Below are 15,055 nucleotides of genomic sequence, written 5' to 3' on the forward strand. Positions count from 1 at the left end.
AATTTCCACACCTGAGTAAGGATATCTCCTAAACTCTTGCAAAATTACTTCACTGACATCCAAATATCACTTTAAAGCTTTCCTCGCTATGGTTCTAAGAAAGTCACTTTAGTCTAGGCTAAAGTCAACCATCAATCACATTGAGCAATTAAGTGCTTTTGTTTGTCAATATTAAAACTCCTGCTTTGTCACACATTCAAAAATTAGTTCTCTGCTGCACAATTGCACAACACAAGCACACACCCTTCCTCTCCCTTTGCTGGTACCCTGCAGAGTAGCATCTAGTGCCTGATGGGGCTGCTAGGCATTAGGATCATGCAAATAACCATACTGCCTCCCTAGTCAATGCAGTAACAGATCAATTACTTATATTCCTCCAGATCATTGCCCACTGACTATTTCCATTATCAGACCCAAACAAATAAGGGTTTGGCTCTGTCAGTGTTTGCTCTGGTGGCATGGGTCCAACAAACTTTCAGATGTAAATCATCATATCATCCTGTCTCAGTAAGACATAACTAAGAGCAGCTTAAAAAAAAAAACTGAATATGCTATCACTTGATAATCTACCTAATCTGCACAATCACAAGTGGCCAGCCTGAAAGCCACCTCAGGACAGGATACTTATCAGAGATTAAAAAGTGAACACACAAAATGATTTACACTTCTTTAAATCTCTGCTTCCATACTGACCATTTCAGCTCAAAACGATGACAAGCTCAAGTCACCTTATTCTGTTACTGGAGATGTCCAGTCCCATCCTTTTCTTGCTAGAGAAGAGAATTTTGATCCAGCAAACTTCTCAAAAACTACTGATACGACATTAGCAGTGTTTAATCCAAATATCACTGCAAATTCCCAGACTGTGCCTGCCCCCTATGTCTAGTCTCCTGCAGTAGGAAAAGGAAGAGAAAGAATGACTGGACAGAAAACATAAAATACTGTATAATAGAAATAAATATAAACAAAGTAAAGAAGATAAAGAAGATCACATAATCAAACCCCAGGAACTCTTGCCCTTTGCCAGTCATTCTTATGTCTTGATACTACTTCATCAGTCACTTTTCTGTCTCTTCTGCTGAACACCTGCTCCCAGGGGACGGAAAGGGAAGCCAGCCTGACCCCTGTGTACCATGCACAGCTCTGTCACAATACAACTGCTTCCGTTTCACAGATGATTCAGGAGGGGCTGTGGACTAAGTGAAACTGCACTAGACAGATACTGGAACCAGCAGTTCTGCAGAACCTGGAACTTCTGTCAGCAAGCTTTTTGCTACTTCTGGCTGATGCTCTTTCTGATCTGGGAAAATTCCCCTTCTTTTTTTGCCAAACAGCACACACTTTGTAAATACATGAAGACAGAAATCCAGCAGCTGGAAGACCAAATAATTGTAAATTCTAATTACTGTCAAGAAAACAGAGAGAGGAATAGTGTTGGGCTTAAGCACTGTATTATTAATACAACTCAGTAAAATACGAAATGAAATTACTGAATAATAAGCAAAACATTTCAGAAATAGGGAAGACATTTCTATAAGTACAAGACCAAGAGCAATCAGAAAGCTCACTTCCCCAGCAACATCAGTGGCTTTCAGGCACAACTCTTAATAAGCCATACAAAAAGTTATGACAAAATCAGTCCCTTAAAATCAACCATAGAATGGGGCACAGAAGAGAAAAAGAGAAAAATTATTCATGCCATAGTTGCTTTTCCTCTGTTCCATATCAGTTTCAAGTAGCTGTGCTGGATTCTTGGTTCAATTTGAGTCAGCTTAGTCAGCTGCATAGCACTGTGATAAAAAACTGGGCCATTTTTACTCTCATGGCTTCTACCCTTCTCATCCAGCAAGAGAACCATCAAAGACTTTTGCTATAGACTTGCTAATAGACCTCTGTCAAACACCCTTACTGTGTCACGACAGCATTTGCCAAGGGTTTTTTTTGCATGTTAATTACTTCAAGACACTAGCTTCACCTGGCATCCTGCACCATTAACTCCTCAATCAGCTTTTTCAAAGACAAGCTAAACTTCTGCACCAAGCTGAACTTGGAAGACAGAAAGATCCAATAATTTAATCCACGCCCATACAAACCAGTTGCTAGTTATTCCAAAATCACTCTGAATAATGAATAGTCATGGCATTCAGATAAACTTATATTGGAGTTAACTCTTCAAGAAACACTCATAGCAACAATACTATTTTTACTGAAGGTGATCTTTCTTAGTAATGCACGCAGTGACTACCTTTCACTTTGACTATCAGAAACCTATGCTTTCTGCCTACAGGACTCCTGTGATTCACAACTTCAAATGTAATTTGAAATGTTTTCCATAGGATTTTCCACTGCTTTCATCTCATTCATACACCTCAGCCTTGGTTAAATGGCTAGTATTTTTTTTGCCCAAAGGTAAAACAGAACCTGATAATGTCCCTATTTTTAATTAACTAGAAAAAAGGCCTATTTCAAAGAAATTACTCCCTTTCACAGTGGAAATGGTTCAGCTCTCATGTAGTCTCTTTTTAACACATAGAAATCTATATTTCATCTATTACAAACTATTAACTACACACAGAAGCAGATCAACAAGAAGACACACACGTGCTTTTACATCTAAATCAAAATTAGATACACAAAGTCATTTACTTTCTGTAGTGACAGCAGGGCTTGGGGTACCCTCTAGTAAACACATAAATTTCCCTCTTTCTCAAGTCTGGTTATAAATTACAACTAGTAGAAGAAATGTCAGAGACAGATCCTTAGTGACAGTGCTGTCAGTTGACAGGGAATCACACATGGTTTCCCCACACATAATCAAAAAAAGTACCTTAAACAACAGGAGATCTAACCTCTTCAGAACAACTGTTGCACAAATAATGAATTTTATCAAGATATGTGCACCTAGCAAAATCAGATTTTTTTAATGAAGTCATTTACAGTACATCAGTTATTGATACATATTCAAAAACATCAAAATCTTGATTCAAAACACAGAATGTCTGATCAGAGAGCTTTACCATTACTCCACTCCTTTTATCCAGTGTGTGGGTTGAAGAACTAAAGGACAGGTTTCAGAAAATAACTATGTAACTATAAAGATAAACTACAATTCTGACTAAATTTTCTGGGTGCTATCATACATAATGTTTCATTCTTCCTCTGTCATCATTCCTTGAAACACATTAAATGAGGTGACAGCCATAACCAGGAGACATGCCACCCCCTTGCAGAAGCTGTCCATATAAGAAAAAATAAAAATATCAGAGCCAGATATCATATATAGAACTGATCAGTCACTTATACATCAGAATGCACACCAGAATTCAATTCCACTGTAATTTCTCCCCCTAAACAAAGACCCCATGGGGATCTCTGCTTACTGTTCTTATTCCCAGTATAAAGAATGGTAAGAAAAAGTTTCTTACCATTGGCAGGCCACAGTTTTGTGCCCTGCCAATTCTCAGTTCTTTCATTCATCAAGCACCACAGAATATTACATTTGTTTAAAAATCAGCATCTCTGGAAGAGTATTTTAGCTTACAGAGAAGAGAAAGAAAATTATACAACATTCAACCCTCTCCTTTCCCACTGCAAAACCAAAACCAACCCCAAATCACCAACTATGGTGGTCTAAATTCAAGAACTTCACTTCTTTCTTTTGGAGTATGTGTTTACAACCTTGTTGTAATTTTCTTTCCCTCTCAGCCTTTTCTAACTTTCCCTAACACCACAAAAAGGTGGAAGATGAAGGCAGTAAGTAAAATGAGAATGTTTTTATTCTCTTTTGTTTAGTATTTTTATAAAGGAGACAAATAGCAGCACAGGCAAACCACTAATAAACAAAAAATAAATAATAATTAAATAAAAGTTAAGTCCAATCTCTATGCTTACATTAACCAGCTGGTTTTGTCTTCTCTTCTTTCACAATCTCCCCATAATAATTTTAGCTCTCTTCCTCTTGCTTTTCATAAAGTAGAATGTTGTATGTCACATCCTTTTTCCCCCTATAGAAGTGTTCCTTACCACCACCTAACCTCCTTAACTTCTTATTTTTCCAAGAAGAACAATAAGATCATCACAATATTTTTCTGAAGAATTAAAAAAATACTGAAAGCAAGACTAATTAGTATCCCTTTAATTTTGTTCTTATGATTTATCAAAAAACTTTGTCAGATATTTGTGTGGGGAAGTCAAAATAGGAAAAAATATACTGTAAACAATTATCCAATAGATTTAAAATTCCAGTTTCCATGTGCAATCATACAGTAAAATGGTCAAGTTTGGGGTGGAACAATAAAAATCGTGTAACATAAAATCAGAAAAACAATTAGAATTTTTTTACATAACATTCTTAATGTCAAACAATAATGAATCACTATGATTAGTGAAAAGATTATCCAAGACAAAACACACACATCATCAGATTGAAACCTCAATAATACAAACCCACTGAACTGGGAAAGTGAACTTGAGTATGACACAAGTACCCAGACACAGACCTAAATGCCACAGGTCATACTTAACTCTGTTGTAATTCACAAAGATTCAAAGGATATCTTTTGCTCCTTTACAGCCTGTGTTTATCTACAAACACTTATAGCAATCAATGCCTGCACATTACTAAACCAATTATTAATACAAGTCCTGTACATGAAACAAAAAAATCCCATTCTTCTATTATTTTTCAGATATTGTATAAAGTAAAACACAAGCCTCCAAAATTAATCTCTAATCATCTACAGGTTATGGCTCACAATAACAGAACACTGTACGTGCCTCAGGCACACAGTAACTGTGATGTTTTACAGAACACAAACTCTCAAATACTTCTTTTACTATGCCTGCTATCTGCAAGAAAATCTTCAATTCTTCAAATATGCCATTCAACCTTTTAAAATTCAACATAAATTCTAAATGCTGCTCTAATTCTGATAACCCCTCTTTTAGCTAAGCTGGTTGCTTGGTAGTGATTTGTCAGATAAGTTACACAATACTGTTTCTGTTCCCTGATTAGATTAGCAGATAAGTTTTGGGGTTTCTTTTTTGGCACAAACATTTATATTAAAAACTTCTCATTTTCTGTGAACACTTGGAACTTTGTAATCCCCTCTCTACAAATCCACATGCCAGTAAAAGTCAACCATGGACAGAATGCATTTTCTATAGGAAAACTCAGAGTAAGTGTTAGCATGCAAAAAGCAATTCTGTCTAGAAAACTGAACAAACGTTCAGGAAATTTCTCTCCCTCTATGCTGCCTACATTTACACTGCAGAATAAAGGAAAGCAGTGGGCAATACTCCTGTGCCTTTACTTTCACCCCTAAGATGGGGCACAGGGGGCACACAGGCTCAGTGCATCCCTTGCATGACAGAAATGAACAGCACAGTCAGACTGTGAGCCCTCTGCCCAGGGATGCAAGCAGCAACCCCTTGGGCAAGCAGAGACCTGGCAGGCAGTGCTCCTACCCCCACCTCCAGGAAATGCTGCCTCCCACATCCCCTCCTGGCCAGGCCAAGGAAGAAGAGCAGCCCACCACTCTAAACACACACTGTACACAACCAGAAAGGAGGCAGCAAAGCGGGGATGAAGCTAAGTGGAAGCACTTTTCACCACCTAACACCATTGTTTTTCTACAAAACCAAAGTGGAACACCTTGTTGTGGTCTGAAAACCAACATATTCCCACTCTAGCTCCCACCACGCTCTGCACACAGTCTCACTCATCTGAAAAGCCTTCCTGCTAAACTGCTTACAAAGGGATGGCTGCATAAACCTAGTCACATCAACTAAAGATGAGGAAGTGCAGACAAATAATAAGTAAGTGCAGAGAGATCAGGTTTTACACTATCTTTATCAAACAGAACAGTAATTTTTGATACTTAAAATCCTGTCCATCTGTTGCCCCTGGTTACTTGATACAAGTAGGTTACAAGTAACATTTGATTTTTCTAAGACACCACTTACAATCTCCCGGCACCACAGATGCCATTAAAATGTCTACTCAAGTTGGTAAGACTGTAAAAAAAGGAGTTGGGTTTTGTTTTCAGAACTATCATAACCACAACCCTCATCTATGAACGAAGCAGGCAAAAAAATTCAACATGTCACACAACACACGAGCAAGGTCAGAGTAAAAGCACAAGCACATTTCTGCAAATACCTGAGAAATGTTTCTTGCAGACCAATCTAACTCTAAAAATCTTCCCCCACCTTTACCAATAAGGACTGTGGGGCCCAAGGAAGATTCCCAGTGGGTGTTCAGACACACAGATGGGTGTGGTGAAAACACCTGTATTAACAGACTGCCCAAGTGAATACAGTAGAAATATTTCAATACATACTCATTTATTCACACTTCATGAAGTTCTTTCTAGTGATCTAACACAAGTTACTACTTGAAAGCAGTAACATCCCTATGGCTTTTTATTTTCTAAATATAACAGTCAATTTTGGTTTTTTTTACATGGTATTATGACATAAGTACTATAAAAGCCAGTAAGTGCTTTACACCTGTCATGATCATAATGTCAGCAATGACATTACACTTTGTTTGGAAGTTATTTTTCTGCTTAGTGAGTTTAAAAAGAGTTCCTTTGATGGAGTCTCTGACCCCCCCAAAAACCAAACAAGACTAGAACTGATAATTTACACTGAATCTTTCTAAGAAACAATTTGCATATTATGTATAACTGAGGAGTAGAGCTGCTTCAATCTTTATGATCCATGCTTATAACAGGAATTTGTGTTCAAGGACTTCTGTGCACAAAACATTTTATCTCAACAAATTAAGCTCTTTATGAAGGCACAGCTGAAGTAGCAAAATTTTTGTTCAATTATTTTTGAATCAACATTACTGATATATGTACAGAGCCTTGAACCTTTTACCTATAAATAACTTCATGAAAATCTCAGTTCTGCTGCTAGCTTATCTTTGGGCTGACAAAATAAAGAGGTTCAAGCACGTAAGAATCAAGATAGGAACACAATCAAACTTGGCATCTCTGTAAAGGTCTTTCAAAAAGGAAGTTTTATGATATTTTAAATAACTTTAATGCATACTCGGTGTAATTTTATAGTTTATTACACAAATCTACATTACTCATTAATTAATTCTTTTTTCAAGAGCTTGTTTAGAAAACATAAGATTCCTCTGAGCTGCTAAGATGCTCAAAATTGAATGCACATGGAATGACAACTGTAATGTAATGAGAAACTTCATAATATTTCAGAATTTATTTTATGACATTACAGGTAATAGTGGGATTTCTCTCAGCATGGGTAAGTCACACCAAAGTTTCACTATGATGGGATTCTTCATTATGAACTGACTTCCCAAGAAGTATTTCCCAAGACAGAAAGGTTGTGTATGCAAAGCACTTTCTTAACGAAACAGAAACAAAAACAAAGCTACTTGAAAAAGCATCCTGAACTATTTCACTGCTTGCATTAGGTGTTACTTCAACATGATGTTAATGGCACACATCACAAACAAAATGTTTCTCCTCTCATGGCTGACAGAGCTGTGACAGGCCTGGCATACTGGCAAAGAGCACTAACCTGGAGTTTGCCTGTTCACACTGACGGTACCAGAAGAAGTTATGGCCCAAATGACTAATTTTATTTGGTTTTGCACAATATACATGGCTTAGTGTAACCTGATATAATATTTGATGCTGGCTGCTCAGTTGACTGTAGGTCACACTCAGCAGTGCAAACAAAGAATAAAATGTGATTTGAGCTAAAGCGAAAGAACTCAAAGATGGTAACAAACCCTTTCTCACTGCAAGGGAAAACATCTCCACTAAGTTGCTAATAATAATAATAATAATATCAAGTTTAAAGTTTATATGCTTATCTTCACATGAGCAACTGGAATGTTGCACCAAGGGACAGGGTCCACAAAAAAAATCCAATATGGCCACTGATGTGTAGCTGTCTTTTGCCTCAAAATTGTCTCATCTTTTACCACGTCTGTCAGTTGCATGTATGCACCTGTTATACCCTTACTTCAAAAGAAGTTGACACAGTGGCAGACATCTGCCTGTATCCAACCCTGAAACGGTCTTCACAGCAGAGAAATCCATATGCTATCAGACCACCCTGTCAAGGCCAAACCACAGTCATTCACAAGTAACAAGAGACAGACAGGTAGAGAGGTGTGCCAGCACTATCCACTTACCTTCTTTATTAAGCCTCATAACCTCCCTGCTTTTTCCACCCTCCTTTCCAGTCTCTTCCAGATCTACACCTGCAGAAGAGAAGCAGAGTCAGGAAGCGCCGAGGGCCCTGAGGTGTGCATTTATTGTTTGGCGAGGGGAGGAGGAGAGGTGAGGAGGTGAGCAGTGTTTCTATTTGCAACAGCAAAAGCACAATGGTCGGAGCATCTGCCAGGGAGCGGAACCGCCGGGCCCCCCGCGGCAGCACCCTGGGCCCCCCCTCCCCGCCCGCGGCATCCTCCGGCCCCTCCGCGCATCCTCCCCCTCGCCCCCTTCCCCCACCGCGGCGCCGGCCCAGCGCCGCGGGGCAGCGGCACGGCAGGCGCGGCGCGGCGTGCGCCTCCCGCACACATGGCACGGGGGCTCGGCCGAGCGTCAGCTGAGCGCCCGGGGGGGCGGCACCTCCCGGCCCCGGCGGGAGGAGGGAGGGAGGGAGGGGAGCGGAGGGGGGGCGGCCCGGCCGGACCCCGGCCCCGCTCCGGGGGGAGCGGCGTGCGGAGCCGGACCGCGGCCGGTCCCTGCCCTTACTGTGCGGGGGGGCGGCGCCGTGCGCGTGCGGGGGGGCGGCCTCCCGCACCCAGGCGGCCCAGGGCTGGCCCAGGAACGCCTCGGGACTGGGCACGGGCCGCTCCAGGGCCGCCATGGCGCCGCGCCTGCTCCTGCCTCCTTGTTGCTTTTCCCGTTTCCTTCGGCGGCGGCGGCGGCGAGCGAGCGAGCGAGACACGGGATTCGAGAACGCCGCACGTCATCCTCGGGACGTTCCGCCGCCCACACGGGGGTAGTGTCAGCCCCTGCTCCCTATCAGATCGGGCTCCCCGCCGCACAGCGCGCATGCCCGCGTCCCCCGCGCCTGCGCCCCGCGCCGCCGGCACCGGGCCCGCGCCCGCCCCGAGGGGCGCCGGACCCGCGCAGCCCCCGCGCTGCCCCTCCGGCACGGCTCGGCTCGGCTCGGCTCGGCCCGGCGGAGCGGAGCGGAGCGGGACCGGCGGCACTGGAGCCCCGCCGGGAGGGCGCAGCCGCCGGCCGTGTGCGCCTCGGGGCTGCGCGCCCCGCGTCTCGCCGCTCCCGCAGTAAGTGCCTGGGACGGGCTCTCGGTAGCTGCGGCACGGCCCCTCCGCGCTCCAGCGCGGCCGCGGACCGGACCCGGAGTGCGGGGCTGGGGCTCCCCCGCTGCCCTGCTTCCAGCTGCGCTCCTGTGGATCACCTATAGCCACAACCACAGCCATTTTGTTATCCAAATACTGCCTGGTCTGTAGTAGGCTCCGTCTGTTTGCAAATGGGATTTTTCTCGTCTTGGTGTTCTAGGCTACGCTACAGCAGCTCTGAACTCGCATGTCCGGCTTCTCTCAAACCATACCGAGGTTTTCATCTCGCTCTACATAACCTATGGGACGTAAATGCTTTTAATTTAGGATAGTGTCATTTTTGCTTATTTCACCATTGAGGTAAGAATAGAAAATAAGCGTGAACATTTTTATACTCACTATACCTGCTCTGGATTAGGAGTTTCAGCATAAGCCTGTTGCTTCAACTCATACCTCTTAAGCTAAATATACAGGATCCCAGTGAAGGACTTGGTTTTATTTAAGCAGCCTCACATATCCCTCAAGTAGTGGTTTCATGCAGCTCTGCAACCCCGTTAGGGGTGATGTGACTGAAGTCAATGGTCCAACAGACGCTTCTCTCAGTGGTGATGTGAGCTTTGTGTGATCCCATCCTTGTCCTGCATCTTTTCCCAGACACTCGTTCACTTTTTTCTGGTTCAAACCATTGTGAGGCAATACTAAGGCAGAACATGGAATTAATGTGGACTCAAAAAACCAAACCAAGAAACATAGAAACCACAAAAAACCCCAAAACCGAACAAACAAAACCCACCAAAACATTTCAGGCCTGCTCAAAAGCTGGAGCGGTGGCCAGAGGGGCAGGACAGGAGTTGCTGAAGGTATATGGTGCTGCAGTCTAGAATGGATTTAAATAAATTTCCCACAACTTCATTAGGACTAAGCTCTTTATAGTGCTAAAATGGATAAACATTTGGGGCACAGGACAGACACTCTTTGCCTTATGTACACTGTCAACACACTCCACCTCTTCCAAAAAGCAGCTGGAATATGCAAGTCCCGTCCCTAATGCCCAGAGGTGAGCCGAAAAGCTTTCATTCTGTATGGCCTAGCCAGGGTGCCTCCAGTCAAGTGAACATTATCTACAAGAAACTTCAGTAACACTATCAAAGAAGCAGAAAGCTCACCAAAATACCCTTCAAATAAAACCAGGCAATCACAGCAGGCTTGTTAGCAGCCATCATGAAGCAGACATAGGATGCATGATCTTTCATTAACTACATGGGGAATTTCCAGAAGCAGGAAGGGTACTTGTGATGTAATACAAAGCCCTCGCAAGCTATATTTAGGAATATTATGTGCAGTTCTATTCCACCAATTTAAATTTATCTTTCTACCAAAAAAAAGTGTGGACATGGTTATGAGAAGGATCAGAGGACTTAAGATTCTATCATTTGAGGAGAGTTTTACTTAGTCTAACAAAATTCAGCTGGTAGTGAATAAGTTTGATGTTTTTAATTATAAGGACACATAATTCCTTCCACATCAATGAGGAAGAAAAAAAGAATAGACATAAATTGCTTATGCTGAGATTGAAAACTGCCCACTATACTGAAAACCACTTTGGTCAGGAAGAGCAAGATGGAATTCCTTAGGAGGAATGATAAATGACATGAACTTAATAGTCAACCATGTTTGACACTTGTGTTCAAATTCACTGCAAGATAATTGAGCAAATGTCTTGACAGTGGCCAAATAGTCTCATAATTAGAGAAGTTAAACTGCACAGCTTTTACCATAACAGTGGTGTGATTACTGTAGATGTGGATCTGGAGAGAGGATGCAAAAGAAAGGCGTGTGAGCACCCAGGAAATCCCCATCGATGAAAACTGACCTTAGATTTCAGGGCCAAGTGTACAACTAATATTAAACACTACTACAGGATGCACAAGTAGTAAAGCAACTCCTAATCATACAACTGAGAAACAAGGGGAGGGGTAAAGTATTTAATACAAGCTGCCTCAAACCAAGAAAAAAAAAGAAGAAACTTTCCAGCTTTAACACACGGTACTGATCTACATGCTGCTTACCATGACACACTACAGGCAGTCTAGCTTCTTAACAGAAACAGACCATATGAAGGAAAATTAGCATAAAATCAAAGATTCAAGATGTACCAATTCCTTCCTAAAAAGAAACAATCCAGTGACTTACAGTTTAAGAGAAATGTTTCCAAAGCCCACCCGCAAGGAATTTCTCCTTCCTCCTATATTCAAAGGCCACATTATCATTAAACAAATGGTTCCACAATCAGAATCATAGGATCATTTATGTTGGAAAAGACCTTTAGGATTGAGTCCTACCATTAACCCTAATTCCATCAATGAAACATGTCCCTAAATGACACAGCTACACATATGCCCAGCTTTCCTGTGATCAGCATCTTTTGTTTAAAGAGTGTGAGTTCTGTTTTGATTACATCTATGCTGCCTCTATGATCTGCACCAAGAAATAACGCCATCCCTGAGGAAGCCAGCCTTCAATTTGTCTCCTTTGTCTTGTAGGGTGCAAATCCTGAAGCTGCAGAAAAGCATCCTCACTTCTGCACCAGGACTTCTCTCCAAGAACACCTCCTGTTTCACTCCACATTGGTGTCAAATAAACCAGTGTATGTTGCATGAATCACAGCTGTGATTGTGTTCCAGAGCCTTATAGCAAAATGGGAAGAGAGTTGATCACACAGGATTACCTGTGAGTTTTCCCATTGTTGGGAATATATGTGGTGCTGTCTTGTGAATGCAAGCTCGAGCTGCAGCTTTACTGTAGACAGACCATGCAGATGGTTTCTTCTCACCTTCTCCTGGCATCTGCTTCCACAAAATTCATAGAAAGACAAACATATTTAAGACTTTCATTCCTCTTTCAGATTTGTTTTTATTAATCAGTTGGGTCAGAGTTTATGGATGGAGAGGGAAAGAAGTGAGGGAAAGTCACAAACATGGTCACAGAAGACTTTGTTCCTTAGGAAATTAGTAAAAAAACATGCACGTGAAAGTGCAGATTAAACAGCCTCTGTTGTTTTTTTTTTTTTCCACCTGCTCACCAATACAGAAATTTAATTCTTCTATGACCTTGAACAAGTCATTCTGCCACAGAAAAATAATTCAGTCAGGAAAGGTCCTTCTTTCCCTCCCTGGTCCCTCAGGATTCTTTAATTTCAATTGCCAAGCAGAAGCTTCTTTTTTCTATGTGATTTTTCAGAATCCAAGGTAATACAGCCTTGATTTTGTTTGCAGCTTCTAAATACTAGAGTGATCCAATCATAACATGGTATTAAAAAAGTAAACTACTAGCAAATGATGACCTTTAACTAATAAATGGCAAAATACAGATAAAACCTCAACTCTAATCTTTTTAATCCATATATCATTGGTCTTTTAATAAGATGATCCCCAAATGCAAGCTTTTTGTCTGGTAACCAAAAGATAAAAATTATATGATATCTATATCATGTCTGTGATATCTATACCTTCTTACTCTAATTATGTTTAAAGACTTGGGCTTTATAAAAGCACAGTAAAAGTTATGACATTAGAAGACATCCAAAGCTGCATATCAATATTTGGCTTATTTGGAGACCAATCCGACATTTTTATATAATTTTCAGGATCTGAATTTGAAGACATGACAAACTAAAACAGCAATTCTCACTTGTGGCTCTCAGGAACATCATATGTAGTCACCAAGTACAAATAAACAATGACACAATTTAACTTCAATTGTACTGTCACACACTGAGAAAATACCATGAGAGTGCTGAGGGTGCGTGTGTAGTCACAACAACAACAACAACAAAATCATGTATACCTGGCAATACCTGCACCAGATGGCTTTAAACTGACTACAAAAGTATTGTAAAAAGCCAGCTGTATAAGGCCTCAATATCATAACAAGATTATAAACATCTGATGCTTGTAACAAAGTCATGATTTAAGCAGTTTGGCAGGAGATTCATAAATACTTCCCAGGGTCCTGTTGTCCAATGGATTTACCACAACGGTGGTTTTGTCTTATATTGCAGAAATCTTTACATAGCAGACAGTTTTATGAACCCAGGTATCTACTTTGGTGGAAGTGGAGCAGTAAATGAATCACAAGATTTTCTTACAGATAGTCAGTGATGGAGTTTGCATAAGAAAAGCACCAGCAAAGTAGCTGGGTGTCAGTCACAGGGGTGCAGAAATTTTAATCCTTCAGCATTCTGAGGAGTGCAAAACTAGCTTGTGTGTTTACTTGTGTGCAAGCTATGTCTATGATGGACTTTTACACTCATGCTAATTTTAAACCTTTAGATTATCTATTTGCAGTCATCTGTTTGCAGTCTCTCTTTCCACAGTGGATAAATGAAGTTTCTCTTTAATGCTACAGCAACACCTCAGATTAGCAGAGACGTTTGTGTTGACAAGGTACAAAATCCACCAAATGGGTAGTCCTGCATTTCTCCATTAAAGCTGATTCTGAAACTTTTTTTTTAATACAATGTAACATTCTAGTATGCTATGTGATAATTGGAGTAGTTGAAGTCATTAAATAAATTGGATACTTTTAAAAAAGTGCTATATCTAGGTTTCTGCAAAAGGATGTGTACAGGATGCCCATTAAAACAACTCAGGAGTTAGCAAGCCAAGTGTAGAAGCCACTACGAGCCAGTCTCCCTAGAGCCACTCTGGCCAAAAATGTGGTCCCTGTACTATTTCTGATCTCTTTGTAATTTCAGAAGGTGTCTCAAACACTATGTGAGTACCATCATAGCAGACTTCAGCTGGAAAACGGTATTGAATAGACATGTATAGCAGAAAAATCTATTTTTACTGTCCTCTGAAATAACACAAGAAAAAAAGCCTGAATTATGCTTTCGGTTCCATATCCACCAAAGAAACTAGCACTTAAAAAAGAAACAGAAAAAATGGAGAACTGAAAAAGAAATTCAAAGTGAGATACTCTTGTATCCCAACAAAAACATGTTTCTCAAAAAAGGGTTGCAAATTGCTTCACACAAAACAAAGCAATGCTTGAAACACTACAGCAGCTCTAATCAGATGAAATGGGAAATCTAAAGAGAGGTGCACCACACAGGTTTATGAGCAGACAATGCACAATTAGGTAACTTTCTACATTGAACTCTAGAAAGTTTAGAGAAGAAATTATACCAAAAATAAGGCTATGAACTAGCAATGGAAATCAACAGTTACTGCACATTTCAAACCCAAGAGAGTTATGCAAGTACTGTGAAAAAAATTACACTTCCTTTTGCTCCAGTGACTAAACAATTTTTTCTCATGTGTTGGTTGTCATCTAAATGGCATTAACCTACTACTGTAGTGTCTTTTTCCCGAGGATAAGTTTTCTTCTCTACTTTATTACTGTTGCTGGAGTGTTTCTGGTACCAAAGCTGGCCATGGTACCCTTTGTGCAGTGCAGGCATGTATCCTCACTGAACAGGAGGATTTACCAATTGCTTCAGAGAAGCAAAACTATTTTTTTTTTTCTGCAACTGTTTCAGGTTTCAGCCAGGAGCCTCTGAGAATTCAGTTTCTGACCCATGTCAGTTTCCAGGATTTTCTCTCTCGAAAATACTCCCAGTGTCCTGACTTCCACCAAACACCTGACCATCCTCTCTCAGTGCTATAGCATAACCTGTATGAAACATGGATCTCAAATTCCCTTCTTAAAACGCACTACCCTGAGTCCCTGGTCTAACACTTCATCACCTGC

The 15,055-nt window shown here is 41.1% G+C and overlaps 1 protein-coding gene and 1 long non-coding RNA gene across 4 annotated transcripts in view; one reads left to right on the forward strand and one right to left on the reverse strand.

The window, feature by feature from the left end:
- The window catches only part of ATXN7L1 (ataxin 7 like 1), a 111,182-nt gene extending 102,279 nt beyond the window's left edge, over positions 1–8,903 (reverse strand). For all 3 annotated transcript variants that reach the window (XM_059472305.1, XM_059472306.1, XM_059472304.1), the window contains exons 1-2: positions 8,745–8,903; positions 8,180–8,248 (exon numbers count right to left, since the gene is read on the reverse strand). In XM_059472305.1, coding sequence (XP_059328288.1) covers positions 8,180–8,248; positions 8,745–8,859 — 184 coding nt within the window. In that variant the 5' untranslated portion in view covers positions 8,860–8,903. The remainder of the gene's footprint in view (positions 1–8,179; positions 8,249–8,744) is intronic.
- Positions 8,904–9,150: 247 nt separating this feature from the next.
- LOC132073322 (uncharacterized) lies at positions 9,151–12,224 on the forward strand. Its single transcript, XR_009418495.1, has 3 exons — positions 9,151–9,286; positions 9,522–9,661; positions 11,845–12,224. It is a non-coding gene; the product is annotated as an uncharacterized LOC132073322 (long non-coding RNA).
- The last annotated feature ends 2,831 nt before the right edge of the window (positions 12,225–15,055 follow it).

The sequence above is a fragment of the Ammospiza nelsoni genome, chromosome 5 (genome assembly GCF_027579445.1).
Source record: "Ammospiza nelsoni isolate bAmmNel1 chromosome 5, bAmmNel1.pri, whole genome shotgun sequence".
NCBI classification, from domain to species: domain Eukaryota; kingdom Metazoa; phylum Chordata; class Aves; order Passeriformes; family Passerellidae; genus Ammospiza; species Ammospiza nelsoni.